At 36.9% G+C, this 20,876-nt stretch overlaps 1 protein-coding gene across 1 annotated transcript in view; it reads left to right on the top strand.

Annotated features, from left to right (window-relative positions):
* Window positions 1-5,389: 5,389 nt before the first annotated feature.
* Window positions 5,390-20,876, top strand: part of COL5A2 (collagen type V alpha 2 chain) — a 142,918-nt gene continuing 127,431 nt past the window's right edge. The window contains exon 1 of the mRNA XM_045868367.3: window positions 5,390-5,807. Coding sequence (XP_045724323.1) covers window positions 5,711-5,807 — 97 coding nt within the window. The 5' untranslated portion in view covers window positions 5,390-5,710. The remainder of the gene's footprint in view (window positions 5,808-20,876) is intronic.

Here is a 20,876-nt window from a genome sequence, read left to right as displayed (position 1 = left end):
CCTAGATGTAGAAAGATATATTTTTAGTACAAATACTCAGCTAGAAGTAACCTGTATTTACAAAGTTTGGATATAGATAGTATTTGTAATTAAATTCATTGGTTCATATATTTGTTTACTTGAAAAAATATTATGCTAAATGCATTTCAAGGAATTCTCTCAGTATTGTCATTTATTAAAAAAAAAATCGGTGATGGAGTTTAAGCTAAGGAAATAAACATCCTATAATTTCTTTGAACCTCAACTCCTTGTTACGAGAGGACTATGCAGCCAGAGTTCTAAACCTGGATCTGGTAATTTCTTGATGTATGCCTTGACACAAGTTACTTAGCTTCTATGAGCCTCAATTTCCTTTCTTCATCTGTAAAACAGGGAAAATAATAGCACTTATCCCATAGCATTGATTTAAAGATTATAGTAATTAATACATAGAAAATGCTTACATAGCATTTGACACATGGTAAGTACTTAATATATTTTACCCATTATTACTATTCTTATGGTTATTATTTTCACAATGGCTTTCTGCCAGAAAGAGAGTATATTCATAATATGCAGGCTTTTTCTGTTCAGAAATTATGGTTATGCTATTTCATAGCATACATGTGCAGAGATGAGCCTAATCTGTAATGTGCTCTTCTTCAACTCTATTACCAGTTTCTCTTCCTAGCCGAGATAGTTCTTTCACCAGGATCATCATTTTCCTAGTCCTCTGGGTTGGCATCTTAGAATCATTCTTATTTATGCTCACTGCCATGTCTGTCATGGCCTTTCAGTCATCAAGTTCCACTGATTCTTTACCAAATGACATGTGTTCAACAAATAACTCTTGGGCAAATATAAATAACCAAACAATGTTTGTAGTCACAGGGAGCTTCCAGTCTGATAGGAGAAACAGACATGTAAATATCATGAGACGTTAGCGAGGTCTGCACAGAACATGTCCCTCGGTTCTATGAAGGAACAGGCTGGTTTGCCTGTGAGGAAGGTGGGCTGGTAAAACTTAAGCTTCGCTGGCTCTATCATCCTCTTAGTTGGCAGAGATGTCCTCCTCAATTTTTCCCTTTATCGAACTTCTCATTGACTGTATTTCCAGAATACATCTGGAATCCCTCTGCTTCTTTCTGTTTTCACTGCACTTCCCCAGTCCAAACCACCATCATGTCTCATTTGGAGTAAAAGTGCTTCCTAACTTGTGTCCTCACTTCCATTCTTGCCTTGGTAGAATACATTTCTTATAAGCCATTCAGATTTTTTTTAAAAATCAGCACATTAGAGTACATTATTCCAGTGGGGATCTTTCTTAGATTCTCATTGCGTTTAGAAAAAAAAAAATCTAAAGTCCTCTCTGTGACCTGTAACACTTTACTAACCGACCCTAGCCAGAAAGGGCTTTTCTTTCTATTCTTGCCCATTCAGAGCTTATTCCCATATATGGAAAGGGGAATAATGGCCTTTCAAAGATGTCCATGTTTTAATCTTCGGAAACTGTGTACTTTTCATGTCAAAAGGGATTTTGCAGATGTGATTAAAGATCTTGAGATGGGAGAAATTATCCTGGATTAGACAGGTGGGACCAGTACAGTCACACTGTGTCCTTAAACGCAGAGAACCTTTCTTGCCTGCGGTCAGAGAAAGAGATGTGGCCACAAAAAAAGTGTCAGTGTGATACTGGGTTGCTGGCTTTGAAATGGAGAAAGAGGCTGTGAGAATGTGAGTGACCCCTAGAAGTTTAAAAAGGCAAAGAAATAGATTCTCCCCTAGACCCATAAAGGAATGCAGGCCTGCTGACATCTTGATTTTAGCCCAGTGAGACACAGACTTGTGACTCACAGAACTGTAAGGTAGTACATTGTACTATTTTAAATGACTAAGTTTGTGAGGATTTTTATGGCAGCCATAGAAAGGTAATATATTATTTCAGGCCACTTACACTTGCTGTTCCTGCTTGGAATGCCATTTTTCCCCAGTTCTCTGGGGATAGATACTTTTTCAAATTTTAGGTCTCAGATTCACTGTTACCTCTTTCAGTGGGTCTGCCCTGATGGCCCTAGTCTGCAGCATTCTTCCTACCACCAACTTCTGAACAACTCTAAAACAACACACTATTTATTTCCTTCATAGCATATCATTGTCTGAAATTACCTGTTTGCATATTTGCTCACTTATTTATTGCTGTTTTTCCACTCAAGGTTGTAAGCTCCACAGCATCAGGGACCTCGTTTGTGTTGTTCACAGATATATCCTTAGATCCTTGAGTAGAACCTGGCAAATAATAGGCATTCAACAAATCTTGTTGAATAAGGGACTGAATTAGACCAGGGAAATTGTTGTTTCAGGCAAAGGTCAGAGCCTGAGCAAAATTCCGAGGTGTGAAACTGCTTATGTGCCTGGGAAAAATCTGTGTTTCCAATGGCTGAAGCCAAAAGAGGAAAGCAGAAAGAAATGGAAACCAAGAAATAGGCATTTTCCCCTTCCCCTCTCCCCTCCCCTCCCCCATCTCCTCTTCCCCTTCTTCTTCTTTTAAAATATCATATAACTTTATCTTGTAAGTACTTGGGAGTTAATTTAGTTTTTTAAGAAAGGAGAAATAAACGACTGAAGAAATGCATAACAAAATCAACAAGACTTGGCCATCAGTTGGATGTAGGTTGAGGGAGAAGAAAGGGTGTCTTTCTATGTTCCTGATCTTTGGGACTAGAATAATGGTGACAGTGTTAATGGGTATAAAGAACAATGAGAGATAATGGTTTCATTTTGGCCTCTGAGTTTCATGGACTTGTGCAGAGAAAGGTGTTCAATGCAGACACTTAGAAATACAAGTCTGCAGATCTACAACTGAAGAGGAAAGTCTTGACTGGAAATCATTAGCATGTAAATGGAAATAAAGTCCAGGGATCTAATAGTTAAAATAGCCCAAGAGAATGGGCAAGGAGGGTAAAATGCTGATAGGACAATGCTGGAAAGCACAATAACTCTCTGAAAGGAATTAGAAAAGGAAGTTTGACCAGAAAAGCAGGGCATGTAAGAGAAGTATGTGGGACCAGGGAGTCTTGGGAGGAAGGTGAGTTTCAGTAAAACGGGAGTAGTCAGAGTACCAAATACTACAGGGAGAAAAGACAAAAGGTCTTGGGTTTATCAACAAAGAGATCTTGATGTGTCTTGCAGTGCTGGTGATGATATTCTAGTGAGGATGGTAAAGTATAACTGGGTGGTGAGGAAGTAGAAGGAAAAAAGAGACTATAGAAGATGAGTAGTTAGGGGAAATCTTTGGGGGGGTTTTGTTTCTTTTTGTGAGGATAGAGAGAAGGACACAGAATAATGTCCTGAAGGAGACATGAAGGGATAGGATAAAGAGTACAGAGGGAAGGACTGACCCTGAAGGTGCTGAGACATCTTTTCTTTGGAAACTGGAAATATTGGTGTCAGACTGATCTAAGAGCTAGGAAGAAGTGAGAATACTCACTTTGGAGTCAGATATTTCTGAAATAGAACCCTAAGTCTACCACTTAGTAGCTGAGCAAACTTGAGCAGGTAAACTTCTTTGAACCATAAATCCTTATATATGATTTAAGAAAAATAATAAGTAACTTTCAAGGTTGCTGTGAAAGTCGATTTGGTACAAACTTACCCAGGAGGCATTATTATTATAATATGTACACTTGGGAGGGGCTTCCTTGAAATTGTGATGGATTTCTGAGCTCCCCACTTAAGCACCGAGACCTAGAATCAGTTCTTCAAGGACTAAGAAATGGTTGAGTCCTCTATACTGAATGCAACCAACACACCTGGTCAACACCTGTGTACGTTTTACTCTTTTTCCAAGTTGTAATGTAGGATCCTGAAGCCGATCACAGAGGAAAAGCCCAAGTCACACAGCTCGCAAGATGAGCTAATTTATCACAGCTGTCCTGAAAATATTTACTATGTCCCTGTCACACCATATGCTTTTGGTTTGATAGGAAGAAGAGGCTGAAACTGGAGGGAACCGTGAGAGGTTGAATTGTGTTTTTAATCTTTCTTATAAAAATGAAAAATTAAACTGAGAGGTGCAGCGTTAGAGCTGCTTGTAAAGTTGACTGGAATATTTCTCCAGAGATTCTAGCTCCAAGCTAAAAATCAGAGGTTCTTGGGTTTCTTCTACAAAAAGTGACAGGGCATTACTTACCTAATCGTGCCCTATAATCTCTCCTTTCTCGGAATTCCTCCTGGGGTTAATGCACCCACACATATTTATATGCTTCAGCTTATATTTCTTTGTTTCATGTAAATTTATTTTTTTTAAGCATTTTTAGCATCTACATGTGTTCCTTAAAGGCAACAGGCATGGCTTTCACTTCTTTTGGGTCATTGTCTCCCTCAGTGCTTAGCACAGTGCAAGGTGCCTGATCACTGCTGAGTTACTATAGACCGTTGACTCACCTGTATTATATAGCATAGCCATTCTAGGTGGAGTCAAGGTAGCAAATGTATTAGATTATGTAGAACATTCTGAGGTCATTAAGATCTTGGCAAGCATGAGAAGTGGCCCCAATATTTATGAATATTGCTGTTAAATAGCATGTGTCATTGGAACTGCCACAGTCCCTGAAAAACTGGTGTAGGAATAATAACACCACCATCTACTCTTATGTAGCTCTTTGTAATTTGGAACTTAGTTAATAATACATTACTCATTTTAGTGTCACTAAACCCTGTACACTGGTTAGGGCAAAGCCCTTTTCTCAAATGAGAAAATAGGAGTGCGCAGTTTATGAAATTGGTAAGTGGCAGAGTTGTTGTTTGAAGCGAGACTTTCTGCGTCCAAATGCGGTATACTTCCCATCCCTTTACGGGAACATAGTAGACTAGTTTTCAACAGAATAAAACTTTCTGGGACAGGAGGGACCTGCAGATGTGTTCCCCTAAACAATAGATGTGGAGAAATCTGGAGATAATCTTAAAGTATGACGCATCACAAATTTGTCTGAAACAGTTTCTTCACCTGGACTTGAATTGGACACAGTTTTAATGGTCCCCTTACAAAATCTGGGCAAAGAAACAGAATCTGGCAGGGAGACAAGAATACTTCCTCTTCAGTAAAAAGAAAAGGTTAAAATTTGATCCTTTGCAAGTTTAAGGTGGACGAGAGTCCTGGATTATCTAGACTCCAAAAACTAGGCTAAAAGGCTGTATTTCCTCCCTAATGTCTTTTTCAGCTTATAGGGAAAAAGTGAAGGGGTGTGTCTGGGGGAAGGATTAGGGAGGGGAGAATAGGACTATTTTCTTCTAACAGTCTGTCTTAAAAAAAAAAAGAAGAAGAAAAGAAAAAAAGAGAAAGAAATAAACGTTTGTTTCTGTGATTAAGCCCCCATTTATGTTTAAAACATAAATGAAGAAGGGACAGTTCAAGGCACAGAGGAGGCGCGTGTTCTGATTTGGTTGTTTACCATCAATCAGACCGTTGCTTGGCAGACACTGGATGGTTATGAGCCTGAACAAGCTGAAAAGGGGCAGGAAAAGAAGTGGAGGCAGCATTCTTCCTATTTAAAGCTGCATCGCTTGAAAAAAGTTTTCTCAGACTGTGCTGGAGCTGGTGCTGAAAAAGGGGGTTTGCAAAGGCTGCCCCGGGGCTGGTGCTGAAAGAGCCTGCAGCTGACTTCATGGTGCTACAATAACCTTAGAATCTACTTTTCACTCCCAGGAGGACCCACATGTCTAATATTTAGACATGATGGCAAACTGGGTGGAAGCAAGACCTCTCCTCATTCTGACTGTTTTATTAGGGCAGTTTGTCTCAATAAAAGCCCAGGAAGAAGGCGAGGATGGTGAGTTTGCCGTTTGCTTTGCTTGTGGTGTTTCTTGCACGGTTTGGGAAATAGGTGGAATGTTAAGCCTCGGGAAGGAAGAGCATGAAGAGGAAGTTCTGGTTTGAAGCTGAGAAGGGGGCTGACAGATTTGCACCTGGGAAATGGATCTGAAGACAGTCAGGCTGTTTGTAAATCTGGAGCTTCTACATCTGCCATGGGGCAGAGTATACTACTGAATATTTCTGGGAGAGTCTAGGATAAGTCCTTTTGCCTGAATGTGGAGAGTGGGACGTTTAAAAGAAGGGTGCTTAAAACGGAGCACTAAAGGCACTTTAAGTCAGAGGAGTTCTGTTCTGTGGGCTGGAGTTTTCAGAGCGAGGAAAAGTCGCAGCAGAAGCTGGGTAGGGTGGAGTCTTTTTTTGTACTGAACTTCAGCTGCTTCATACAATTCTTTGTTTAGAAAAACCTCTGCAGCCACTCTGATAACTGATTTTTCTTTGTCTTTGGCTCCTTGTTCTTCTCTCTTTACAGACTTTTACTTCTTTCCCATTTTCATTTGTGATGTTAAAACCACTTTTGCTTACTGAGAGCCAGTCTCCTTTACTTCTCCGTGACAGAGGCTGATAGAAGCCAGATTTCTTAAACAGTGGTATTTTCCCACCCTACTGACTTGATTATCAGGACAGTGGTGGTTCCCTGCTGGATGGCGGAAGGCAGCAAATCAGCATGCCTTATATATAGAATGTATTTATCATGGAGCATTTGCATGGGCATTATCCTTTAGACGCAAGTTCATTTTCCTTTTTTTTTTTTCCTATTTTAAGATGAACCTTGCCTGGTTACCAACTTTTTTTTTTCCTATGCAATTTGCTCATGTGAGGTTGGGTTGTATGGTATGGTTAAGCAAAAATGCCTGGCTCCTATAGAATATAAGAAAATACTTAATTTGGTTCCACTGATTATTAAATCCTTATTCTCCAGACATGTTCTTTTTCATAATAGGCCATTACAGATTTTCATAACTATTTAACATCAAACTCAAGTTTTTAAAACTTAGCACATTTAAACTTTTCTGTTATTGTCTTTCATATATACTTTTGTGTATATGTAAATATGCAGACATATGCATATATGTATGTATATATTTTTTAATACCTACTACTGAGTCTTTTTGCTCTGAAGATGATCATAAAATTAATCTAGAGGCCACAGGTTCTAAGAATAATTTTCGAAGTGAAAATAAGAATGTGAGATGAATACCCAACAATCTGTCCAGAGTCCCATAGAGGGGGCACTTTCTAAAATCTTGGAACTTTTTATGTTACTTTTTATGTTTTCAAAAACGAGGCAATTGACAAAAGGTAAAACTCTTGAGTTTTTTTGTAATGGTGTGAACAACATCCGTTGTTTGGAAGGGTGGGGAAAATAATTGGGAAGTAGAAGTCAGGAAAGGGGAGAGAGAAAACACAGAAAAATTACAATAGAAATAGCAAATCTAATTATAAAAGGGACAGTTCACTCCACTCACCCACCAAAACAATCAACAACTTTAATTTAAAACCTAATTAACACAACGTTCCTTGTTAGTATATTTTAAAATAGGTAACTTACTTTTATAAAGTGTGGAAATAATTGAACATGTGAATAAACAAAAGGAGTGTTTCATAAGGTATATGGAATAGGCTATATGTTAACAGACTTCCCCAAATAGTTGTAATTACTCTGTAGGTGTTTCTGAAAAATAAGGAGAGCTTAATTTTTCTTAGTATTAATTTACATAAAAGTTAGAAATTTGTTATTAGGTGCAAAACTGTCCCCATCTCCAAACCAACCTCTCTTCCCCCAATATAACCAAACAGCACAGCAACTGGAATCCCAAATATCAGATTTTACAGAAAAAAGTATAATTCCTTGCATTCACATTGCAAAAAATAATTTCCTCTGTTTTATTACTCGACCTAGGAGAATATATGTATAAAAATTCAATAGCAAAAGAAAGTAGTATGGCCCTAATTAAAGGTAATCTAGAAAAGAATTCAGGAATCCAGTATACTCAGAGTTTCGTAACTTATTTTGGTTTCAGTTATATTGAATGGATACTTGGCAATACTTTATTTCCCCTGTTCAGGCTTGACACAAGCTTAATAAACAAGTCAGAATTTTGAAACTCCACGTGATTTTAAGTTTGGGGAAGAGTAAGTTCAGGTAAATGCTTTAAACTAAAGAAATATCTAAGGTACACATGCAAAACAAGTATGTCAAATTTTAGTTATAACTAAGTCATATAATGTGGTATTGACTTTGCGTACAAATATGTCCCCTTTGAAATGGAGAGACGTGTTATCACATGTAAGTGGATATTTACAAACTTTCATATTTTTCATCTATTTGACTGTGGTTATTTACCAGAAATGTAAACATAAGCATAGTGCCTGCTTGATAGAAATACTTATGAATGATGAGATAAAAGTAAGTAAATCAAGTTTTAGGCCTTTTAGGCCCAAACATTGCTACTTGTTAGTAAATTCTAAGAACTGAATTGGTTTTTTAAATTCCTAAGAACTGAAAAAATAAAATAAAATAAATTCCTAAAAACTGAAAGGAAGTTGGGCTAACTTTAGTTGAAACTGTTAAGTAACCAGAATCAGAGTTAAGATGGCAAAATCAGCTTTTCATGAGTTTTTGGGTATGTGTGTTTGTGATGTGGTGGTGGGGTGCTTTAAAAGATTTCCCATTTGTTTTTTGTAGAAGAAAATACTAGTGCATTTGTAGTAATTTTTACATTCCTAAACAAAGTTCTAACACCTAGTGAGTTATATGCACTCTTGCTATTAGAAATGGACAGACTTAATCTTAGAAAATCATCTTTGGTATGAAGGGGTATGAATCAAGGGGTATGAATCACTGATTTCAACAACAGAGAAGTAACAGAGAGAAGGGAAGGTGCAGAAATGTACCATTTTATTTTCAGAGGCCAGGCAGGTAGCATAAATAAGTGAAGTAAATGAGTGTACATCAACAGGGAATGATGGGTCTGTGGAGAACTGAAGATGCATGTCCACTTTAAGGCATTCAAAATTAACGTTTTCAGAAAGCATTGCATAAGCCAAATGCAATATTTGAGTGCCAAGTTTGGCTCATGGACCATAAATTTGCAACCCTCTTGTTGCAACTCTACAGTGATATCCTGGACCCAACCCAGCTTCTGATTACTAAGAGATGAGGGGCTCACAGTCCTTTTTATATCATGGTCTCTTGTATTTTATTATGCTATATCTGCCATTTATCTCATCGTGAAAATACAAATTTGAAGAAACAAATGCTTATTGCTCAGTATTACTTGGATCAGATCATTTTAAAGGAAGTAGAGAGTATGAATACATAGCTTAAGATACTTGATCACTCATAAATTGTTTTAAACACATTACTATTGAAATAGATACTTTGGATCATGTAGGACATGCAAACTTTTCTTTTATCATGGACGTTTTAATCTAGGTTCAGCTGCATCTAGCAGAATGCAATAGTTTAAAAAAATGTATTTTTTTTTTCTCTTTTTAAAAGAAGCTTTTAGTTAAGTAATGAAAAGCTGGTATATTAGCTCTACAAAGTCACCAAAGTCTCAATCTCTTTCTAGTTCTCTACTCTCATATCCCTAGGGTATAATCCTTGAAGTTACACTCCTAGATGGCTGCTGGAGTTCCAGCCATTACATTTACTTTCCAGGCATCCGGATAGAGGATGAGAGACAAAGGTGGTGATTCTTTTTTCATGGAGATAATTAGGTCTTCATTCCATTTCAACTTACTTATAGTGGCTGAAATTTACTCACATAGTCACACAAAGCTACAAGGCTGGCTAGGAAATGTAGTCTTTTAGCTAGGTAGCACTAGCTATGTACTCTACTGAATGGAGTTATGTTATGAAGGCTATAAAAGAGACAATAGCTGTTAGGAAGCAACTATAATCCCAACCACAATGAGTGTCAGCCACTTTAAGTGGAACAATCTTCTAGTTTCAATGGGCAGGATATAGTTGTGTGATTAGATCTACCCTGGTTATTGTTCATTTCTGAGTAGTATATAAGCCAAGAACATTGGATGGCATTTATTCTTTGCTTCCTAATTCTTTCCAGATAAATTTAGAAGTACCTATAACTTCTATTCAAACTAAAATGAGGCTTTACTTTGAAGAGTATATCTCTCTATGTATATGTAGACTGTAGATGAAGAGATAAAAGATAATTTTTTTAGATTTATTTATTTGAAAGAGAGAGAAAGAGAGGGGAGAGCATGGTGGAGGGGCAGAGGAAGGGGGGTAGAGAGTCTTTTAAGCAAATTCGGGACTGAGCTTCAGAGCCTGATGGGAGGCTCAATCTCAAGATCCTGAGATCACCACCTGGGCCAAAACCAAGAGTCAGCCATGCTCAACAGACTGTCATCCATGTGCTTTGATACAGATAATTTTTTTATATTGACAAATACAACATATGCTTTGACCATGACTCTTTAGGTTAGTAGGTAAACAATCCACAGATCCATGTTGAGCTGGCTGTATGATCATCTGAAGAGCTTGTTACCAATATAGATTCTAGGCTCCTCTCCTTTCCAAATACCCTGATTTAGTAGGTTTGGATGGAATTTGGGAAGCTCTCTAGGTGATTCTGATTCATGTTAGTTAACCACTGTATTACATCTCTGCCTAAGACTCTTTTGATCTTGATGTAGACCAGTTGGCTTCTTGTTCCAAGACTACACAACTGTGACTTGGTAGTAACTTGCTACTCCAGTTATTCCTTTCAGTTACAAGTCTGCCTAATTAAAGTTTATAGATAAACCATTGCAAATTCACTGTCAATTCTGGAAAAATAACTTGATGCCCAAATCCTCTTCATAGGAGCTTAGGTAAATCATTCTACTATACAGTGGGCACATGTTTTTAAAATATATTTTCAGGTGAATATATTTCTTTTTCTCTCTTTTACTTCCTGTTCTTCATACTTTTAGCACTGTCACTGCAGACCTACAATTCATTGTGTTGATCATTCCAGAAATGCACATAATGCTGGAAATGAGGTAGAAACAGAAAGAGAAAGCTTTGTTTTGAGGAGCTTGGACTTACAAGATTGGAATCATGTTAATCTATGATCACAGAAAGAAATCTATTTAATCAAACAATGTGCTCCTACTTGAAGGACAGTCCATACATCATCACTTGGCCTTTTATCACATTTATAAAATGTTTAAATGTCAGCCATTTTTTGATCTACCATTTTTTGCTCTGAGATCACAACATTAAAAAATTTAGATTTACATATGAGAGATGTAGTAATGGTAGGGGAAGAGACTAAAATTGTTAGTTATTAATTGATTCATTGTATAAATTTGGGCAAGTTATGCAAGTTTATATAAAACAATGGAGTTGGGAAGATATTGACAATTCAGTTTTTCTCTTAATTTCTTTCCATGTGGATTTCATCTAAATTTCCTGTAAGACTGTTGAGTCATGATAGTCAGTATTTTAAAAAGTATCTACTTTTGGCATTTGCTGGAGGGGGCAGACTCTCATATGGAAAATTTGCCTTAAAACTGTGGCCACATTGGCAACTATAGTGTTTTTATTATATTTTATTGATATGTTCTAAACTAAGTCCTTCAGAAGAAATCAAGGTGTTTTCATCTTATACTGAATATATTCACTAAGGAACAGTGTATAAGAGAAATCACAATAGTGCAAGATTCTTCTTATCCACATGCCTTTTACATAGAAGGTAGCAATGTTAACAATATTAATGAATTAATATTAATAAATTAATGGAACCTTGTCCCTGTAGCTCTGTGGTATAATGTTCAAACTCAAAAATGTTTACATGCTTTTCTTTTTTAAGTTTTTCCTGGGAAGGAGAAAAGACATCTCACAGTTCTTTTCTCTCTCTCTCTCTCTCTTTCTCTCTCTTTTTTTTTCTTTTTTGGGTGTCTGCTCAATCAGAATTTATAATTCAGTTTCAAGAGACAACAAATATATTCTCAGTGGAAATGTTGCTTGCATCATAAGTGTCATAGCCTTATTGTAGTATACATACTTTAGTAAGGAAAGTAAGCCCAGTCAAGTAATCACTGGGAAGACACTTGGTTTTGCTCTGCTATTTAGCAGTTTTGCAACCTGCAAAGAATGTTTTAGCCTCACTAAACCTTTGGGTCCTCATCTAAAATTGGGAAAATGTACACTCCTGTCAGTCTGATGGTACTCTTAGGCAGATCATTTGGGAACTTTACCTGAAGGTAATTTTAGAACACTTAAATGAGACACAGAAAGTGATATTACAGTCTGATTTCAGTCATCACAGATACAAACCTTAGTGGCATATTTTCTGATCAGTTACTAAATTTTACCATTCTATCTGCTAAATACTTCCCAAATATACCTCTTCTCCCTCTCTTCTACAAATGCCTTGGTTCAGGCCCACATCAAATCCCTGGATTATTGCAATAACATTTAAATTCCCTGCCATGCCTCGTATGTGGCCACTTCCTACTCACAGGTATATAGACCCCCTCTGTTGCCACTGTGATATAAAACTAAAATCTGCTCACATCATTACCAGCCCTATAACCTTCTGCTGACTCCCATAAAGAATAATGTTCAGGGCTCCTAAGCATGGCATATAAGACCTTCTATGATCTGGCTCATTTCTAGAATTTTAGTCAGATCAGCTGTCACTCTCTGCCTCAAAATAAGAAATTGCTTGTAGTTCCCAACTCCCACTGCATATACACACATGCACTTTTCCTTCTTTTCTTACCTCTGCTTTTGATTCCACTCCATGTTATGAATTCATTTTATGTATTAGGTACATGATAGTTATTCCATGCATATATACCAATTGAATATTATTCTTGAAAATCTAAAAAAAATTTTCCACCATTTATTCAAGTACTAGCACACTTACTTCAAACTCAATTTTTGCAAATTTGCATAATCTTGAGCAATATTTTTTATTTCTCTATTTCTTAGTTTCTTCATCTACAAAATTGGAATAATAATATTTACCTCAAATAATTATTATGAAGACCATCATGTATATAAACCACCTATGTAGTATAGATCCTGACAAATAGCAGGAGCTCATTAGATGATAGTTGATACTATTATTCCATTACTATTTAATAATATAGCAATAACAATAAATGCTTATTAGGTGATTATGAGAATGAAAATATTAGATATTATGGAAAAATAAAAGAAACAACTTTTGCTCTCAAAGAGATGAAAGCCTAGTGTAAAACTTAAAATGCAAATTTTACCTACCATTGTATTATGGTTATTTTGATAATACATCAAAATATGTAACTAATTTCTAACTGGGCTATATTTTAAACCCATTTTAAAATGTTACTCTTCAAACAGTAGAGCTTTATTGTATTGGCTCCTTGTGTAGGTTTACTATGGGAAATAACAAAAGAAACAAAAACATCTTTCCATTGGAGACTGTCTCAAGGCCATGTGGTTTGAAGCATCACCCCACCTCTCCCATTTCACACCCCACACACACATTTCATTCTCTGCAATGGTTTCCAGTGTGTGAGCAAGCCAACCACGATTCCTTCCATGCCCCAGTGCTACCTCATGCCTGTCTACCAGCTATGTCTGTTTCAGAGTTTATTTTCTGAAAATATGATAGTCATAAAAGTCTCTATTCAAAATTGGAAGCTTATTTTCCTCACTGCATTGCCCTGGGTTGTATTTGGAATGAGAGGAATTGCTTCACGACACAGGGATTTACAAGGCAGCTCCCAGGACTATTTGGATGCAGTCATGGGGGTGACCATCTTTTCCCAGACTGTTCAGCAAGCCTCTTCATTTTCCAAAGGATGCTGGTTTCTTCACTCCTTTTACTCCCAGGAGATTTTTGGGAGGATTACTCCAGAAAGCAGAAACTGGTGTAGGAAGTAGGCACATGGTTCACACTCACTCACACTTTCCTTACTTTGCTGCACTTTTGTTTCTTCTCAGTTTTTTAAACTTAAACAAAATGACGGGTTTGACTTAGAAGGGAGGTATGCATATGGAAACTTACCAGGTTATTTGTAGCTAATAATTCTTTTAATTAAATCTGTATTATTCAATATGTTGGTTCTGTGGCCATCAGTTTCAGATTTTTTCATCATGGAACTCTAAAAATATGGATGGGTTCCATTGCAAATAAATTCATTTATAGAGATTTAATATTTTCATTTATCTTAAATAGCAGCCATATGCTTATTATTTCCTCCTGAGGAAGAAGAATCTATCAGATTCCTTTACGCTAGTTTGAAGTTATTTTTAAGCCATTTTTCTCTCATTCTTTGCAGAGCTTTATATTGAAGAAATGATTAAGTTACAGTTTAATTCAGAAATCATCTTTCTCATGTTATTGCTAATTTTTTAAAAATATTTTATTTATTTGTCAGAGAGAGAGAGTGCACACAAGCAGGGGAAAGCGGCAGGCAGAGGGAGAAGCAGGCTCCCCGCTGAGCAAAGAGCCCAAAGCGAGACTTGATCCCAGCACCCTGGGCTCATGACCTGAGCCGAAGGCAGACGCTTAACTGACTGAGCCACCCAGGTGTCCCAGTTATTGCTAATTTTTGAGCTAGAATTTCTGGTAGGATGGACTGGTGGACAGTGAGGTTAACTGCTTACCATAGAAGATGAACTGCAAAAGAAGTTCCTCATTTTCTGGTCTTTGGCTATAAACACAAAACCTCTAAAGCTTTATAAGGAAGGTTTATACTTTATTTTGAGAAGGAAGAAGGATACTGGTCATTCCAAGGCAAATGAGTGATTCTGATATAAGTATTTTCTTTTACACAAATTTGTACTTAAAACAAACAAACAAACAAACAAACAAACAAAAAAAAACGACTTGGGCCCTTGAAGGAGGAACAACTGAACATTTCCTCAGGGATCTTGTGTTCAAGCCTTAAGGAGCTAACAAATGTTATGTCTTTCTGAGTGTTCATAAAAAATATCACTTCTTTCTCTAACCACTTCCTATTTCCCCTCAAATCTTGACATCTACTGATTTGATTAGGCATGTATTTGTGCTTTTATTTTTCTCCCTTAAGCATAGTAAAGCTGAACTGCATTTTGCTGAGAAACAACTAATAAATTCCTGAACAAATGGAGTTCTCATTAGCCTGGAAAGATTTCAGTCTTCTTACAATCTGTTTATTTTACTTAAAAAAAAAGTGGGGTAATTATGTAGAGAATGAGACAAAAATGAAACAGAATTAGTGCTATAGAGATTAACCAGTGAATACATTCAAAGTTCCATTGGCAGTGCTTGTGTTTGGATACAGGGAGGAGGATGAAATAAAATTAAATTAGTATTTTTATGAAAATTAAGCTAGTATTTTTAAATAATATTTTGGCATATTCAGCATATAAATAAGTATGTTTCATAAACTTGCCAAAGTTACACTTACCTGAGCTACCTTGTATTCCTTCTACATCTGTTCCATGGATGCAATGTTACAGAGTCCTGAGCAGGTTCAGTTCTAGAAAAACAGTTTTAAAATAGATGACTTTTATTTTGTTTTGTTTTAGGAAAATATGCTTTCAAGATCCTTTCTGTTTGAAGGGAAAGCATTGAGAATTCTGCATGAGAATCAGGGTCTCCCACTGCAGCTCCACCTGGATGTCACCTTCCCAAATTTTGCTTCAAATTACAGACTTTTCCTTGGAGCCTGACCTCCTATCAAAACTTAACTGTTTGGTGTCCTCTTCTTTCCTATTCCATGAGAAACTAATATACAACACATGCTCCCTATAGTTACTATAGTTACTATTCTAATGCACAGTTTTAATAGTATTACTCCCTTACAATGAGAACCAATTATGTGGTAATTTGCCTTTTGCAATCTTTTTTCCACTATTCTGTGGCCATCAGACTCAGCAGACATCGTGGCCCTGGGTGAAAACCTACTATCAGGTCGACTCTGCGGTTCACACTTTAGGCGGATGAAACATGGCTGTCATGGACATTCTGTACTTGCCCATGGAGGGTTCCACAGTCAAGACATTAGAATCATTTCAGATCCATTCTAATTGAAACTAGAATTTGCCTACGTATAATCAAAATGGAAATTTGCCTACCACATTCCCACTATTTCTGAAGAGGACTTTTGAGTTTCTTTAGGATAGAACCCTGTGGTAGTGCATCATATGGAAGGCATAAGTGCATGGAAAGATGGGTTCTCTGTGGGTATGCAAGGGTGCCAATTAGCATCATTGTAATACAATAAAATGTAAGGCACCAAGCTAATGTGAGACTTCATGATTGTACCCATATCATGTCTTGTGAGATTTATTTAGAGAATTTCAAAGAGGTTGAGGAAGTTTGTGACATCTCTTAATTTTTGTTCTTTAATTTCTCTATTTTTTTTACCCCATCTACCTAAAACATAGCCATTTTAGAATAAAGAAATAGACACTACCATGATACTATCTCTCTCTCTCTTTTTTTTTTGAGCCAACAGCGTATATACTGTCAATCGGGCCTATGGACAGAAAGAACAACAGGTCATTGTTTCATAGTGAGTTTTTTTTTTATTCTAGGAAATTACCTCAGTTCCCAACTATTAACATTTTTCAATACTTAGGGCCTTTAACAGTTAGCAATTTCTACATTTCAAACTTCTTCCACTTACTTTCAATAAGTAGTTAATAAAGCATGGGTCTTTGGAGTCTCATATTTGAGTCCTGATTTTGCCATTTGCAATCGTGTGACCTTGAGCAGGTTACTCATCTTTGAAACTCAGTTTTTGCATCTGTATGTTAAAGAATTGAGTCAAAATTCTTGGCACTTTAAAGTCACTAAAGAAAAGCAGATATTATTAATACTTAGGATGGATTCCCTGATTAGGCAATTGCAGACTTATTTCTCCATAACTGAAATAATTTCTATCAATCCACTCCAAGTTACTAGGTGTAATAGGAGGAAGAATGGGGGAGCAGTGACTTCTAGGCATGAGGGGTAGAATGGGAGGTTAGGAGGGAGAGGTATAATTGGGAGGTTTGAAATGGCAATAAATAATTTTTATTTATCTCATGTTTTTTCCTTGAGCCAGGCCTCTGCCCAACTCTTGATTATTCACAAAGCAAGTTAGGAAAAGCAAACAAGCAAAACCCCTGAAAGTTATACTTTGGTATTAGGATGCATTTCACCAACTTGGCAGTACATTTACTCATTTAATTTTATTCTTTTTTTCTAATATAATGATTTTAGCAACTGTTTGCACATTTGGTTCAGGTAGAGTTGTTTAAGAAAAGTGAAACTCTACTTCATATATAAAACTTCTGTTTACCCACCTCATATTTTACTGATGTCAAGGCAGACTTATTTAAACCCTGGGCAATGTTTTTGTGAGGTATGGCATGTGCCTCCACCTGGGTGGTCAGTGGAGAGTAAGGCGCTGTGTGTGTGTGAGCTCACTCAGCTTCTACTAACTCAACATGGCAATAGGACTTAGAGAGCACTAGCCCGGAGCAGATGACTAGAATAAAGTGGGACTCCTTCCTTATAAATTCCTTATAAATACAATGTTCTGGAGCCTTAATTTCCTCATTTATAAAATAGGGATAATACTTTTTCTTTTATTATCTTACAGGTACAAAATAAAGAAGTCATAATATGTGTGGAAATCCTGATACCTATAAAGGCCAATATAGGGGTAGTGTTATTATCTTAGCATGCCTTTACTGTGAGGAACAGTTAGCTGAATGCAAACTAAATGTTTTCTTTTAAGTAAATAATAATGTTAGTGATCCAAAGGAATATAAGACTCTCCATTGACATGAAAGAAAGCAAGTTAGGGTGTTTTTTTAAACCTTGAATTGAGGAAAGTAAAATACCTTCTTATATAACTATCTAGGAACATCCCAAAGCCCCCAAATAGGAATTAAATAGGAAAAAATTAGAACAGAGGCTTTGACTAGAGGATAAACAGAACAAACAGAAAAAGAAAACATGATTTTTGTGATATAACTGGACTGTAGTCTCTCCACAAGCAAAAACATAGCTTCCTGGCAGACGGCTGAATCCACTATTATCATTACTTTTCCCCTATTCATCTCTCATCAGGAAGCCTGTCTCAAAATCAAAGTGAAGCTCTGAGGGTCTGTTTGTAGCATGGTATCCCTTTTCCCAAGGTCAGAAGGTGACTTTGAGCTAAAAGTTTAAACTGGTGACAAATATCCACAGCAATATGAGCCAAGTGTTTAGACAAAGGTTCCATCATCCCTCAGGCCTGTCTACTTTCCGGTATATTTTAAGACTCTCTACTTGTACGGAGAGAAACATGCAGTTAAAGAGATGAGGGCTTCAACTAAATAGACTGTTACTTTCTTTCATGAATAAATTGTTGAAATAATTTTAAAGAAAACTTCTAGATTAAAACTGGACCAGGACAGGAAATCTGCATTCCAATTGCAGTTCTATCATGAACTAACTGGGTGATTTTGTGGAAGTGACTTAAATTCTCTGGCCTTCAGTTTCTTTTTCTTTCTTTCTTTCTTTCTTTCTTTCTTTCTTTCTTTCTTTCTTTCTTTCTTTCTTTCTTTCTTTCTTTCTTTCTTTCTTTTTTTTTTTTTGTGAAACTTGTGATATATTATCCAGAGCAGTTCTTCCTGTTCTGAAAGTCTGTGATTATAGAAGGATTACAGAAACTTTACTCCACATAGGCTAGATTTGTGCTATACTCCTGTGAAGAATCTCATGTACACTTTTGGTAGATTGAGCAATCATGCGTAATCTCTGTAGATAATGTGTTTCTGTACTTTTAAAAGTATTTGAAATTTTTTTCCAGGTTTCTAGTTATTGACCCAACTCTCGTTCATTCAGGAATACAACTTCCAATATATAACTTCAGAAAATGATCTGCTTTTCAGTGAATGGCTTTACAACAAAGTTTCTAGAGAAGTTTCTAAAAGGAGACAAAATTTCTAGGCAAAAGTTCTTTCTTTTGGGGGGTGCAGAGGGAGAGGGAGAGAGAGAATCTTAAGCAGGCCCCACGCCCAGCATGGAGCCCGACATGGGGCTCTGTCCCACATCCCTGGGATCATGACCTGAGCCGAAATCGAGTCAGACGCTTAACCGACAGAGCTAGGCAAAATTTCTAAGAGGAGGTTATGAAAAAAATTTACAGTAATATGGCCTCAAATTAGGTAGGTTTCAGATAATTTCGAACTTTCCAACAACAGAGAAAATGTGTAAACGTATCATGTATTGTATTACACCATTACAACCGTAAGACACCATGTTCTCTGGATATTTTTTGGTGAGGCGGGTGGTCAGAGTTCAGCAGTATCCTAGGCTCTCACCCTTAGAGCTGATGGACTTGTCTTTGTGGCAGAGACACTGTTTGCTTTTCCTGATGACTGGACATACTAAACTGCTAGTCTGTCCAGACTTTAAACAAAGAAAAAAAGGAGAAAAAGGAGAATGAAAAGGTTATGGGCTTACATGTGAGGAGTAGATTATGGGATGGTCATACTTGTTTTTCAATCCATATTTTATTCTTATTCTTGAGTCATTATTTTTTGCAATTATGTTTTTTGGAAGATATGTACATGTTTACTCTGAATATCTAGAAGGTTTGATTTATTTCACTAATATTTCTTAAACACAGAACTTGTTATAACATACTGCTTGCCCTCCTTTTACTTCAGGAAAATGAGACTCCATTTCTGTGCTTCTTTTCCCAATTTTCCTCCTTCAGTAGTACTGACTGAGTCTTCTAAACATTTGTGTTCCCAAGTCCTGCTAGAAGTTTACTCCCAGACATTCTGGGGGTAGAGAACAGCCTTTTTTTTTTTTTTTAATGTCTTTACAATAACTATGTATCTAATTCAGGTGCATGAGATATTTAGATTAAAAATCTGAAAAAAATAAAAAAAATACTACTCACAAATGCTCACCTCCATGTTCAAATCAGAGATGCCAGTGGGAGAAAACTGTCAGATTCTAGACAAATGTACTCTTCAATAAGTGAGATCTACTTGGTCATTTTACAGCACTTGGTAATAATTTACTTCCTGGTGGGGGGAATGTAAATCCCCCTCCAAGGTCATTATAAAGTTGTGTTAGTGACATTGGAATTTAATTCAGATGATTCTGAAATTTTTGACTTTCTATTAAAGGAAATAATGCTCTAATCTCAAGTGATGGTAATTTTGACTGGCTTTTCTCTACAGAGGAAGATCGTCCCACTATACACCTATGAGGCTCTTACTTGCCTTCCTTCATTTATTTATTACTTCAGTAAACATTTACTGAGTACCTGTTGTTTACCAGGCACTTTACTGACTGCTGCAGAAAGAAACATTTAATCCTTGCCCCCAAGGAGCTAACCATGAAACGGGCACAAGTAAAATAAAGGACAATACTGTGTGGTCTGTGCCGAGATGGAGGCAGGCAGAGGATCCTAGGGGCACCAGAAGACATTCCTGCCACATATTGCCTCGGAGGTGGAGGGCTGGGATGGGAGGTCAGGGAAGGTCTGAGAGGAGGGAACACCAGAGCAGAGTCATTCCCCTGCATTCACTCCATTATCTCCTTCATCTGCCTCCCATCCTGTCTTTCATACATCCAAGTCCTTCACATCATAATTGGGTCTGATGTGCCTCCTTTTAAAAACTTTCTGATGATCCCAGACGTCTTTGTTCTTTTCGTCTACAGGACAGCATTTCCCCTTTCTGTGACACCTTTGGTACTCGAAAGAACCTTTTCTGTGTTGTCCATTGTTTTAGTTCATTTATCAATAAATGTCATTGATATTTTAGTTTTATCATATGCTCCTTCAGAATAAAGACCATCTCTCAATGGGTTAAATAGGTGATGGGTGTTACGGACAGTGCTTGTTGTGATGGGCACTGGGTGTTGGATGTACACACCTAAATTGGACACCTGAAACTGATGGTACACTGTATGTTAACTAACTGGAATTTAAATAAAAATGCACAAAAAAAGACCATCTCTCAAACCCAGAAAATTAAATGCATTTCCAGTGCTATGCATATTGTAGATACTCAATAAATGTTTGTGGTTAA

The sequence above is a fragment of the Mirounga angustirostris genome, unplaced genomic scaffold (genome assembly GCF_029215605.1).
Source record: "Mirounga angustirostris isolate CCGP_5_RB_7025 unplaced genomic scaffold, mMirAng1.0.hap1 SCAF_3, whole genome shotgun sequence".
In the NCBI taxonomy this organism is placed as follows: Eukaryota; Metazoa; Chordata; class Mammalia; order Carnivora; family Phocidae; genus Mirounga; species Mirounga angustirostris.
Note: the sequence above shows the minus strand (reverse complement) of the source record. Positions and strands in the feature narration are given on the sequence as shown.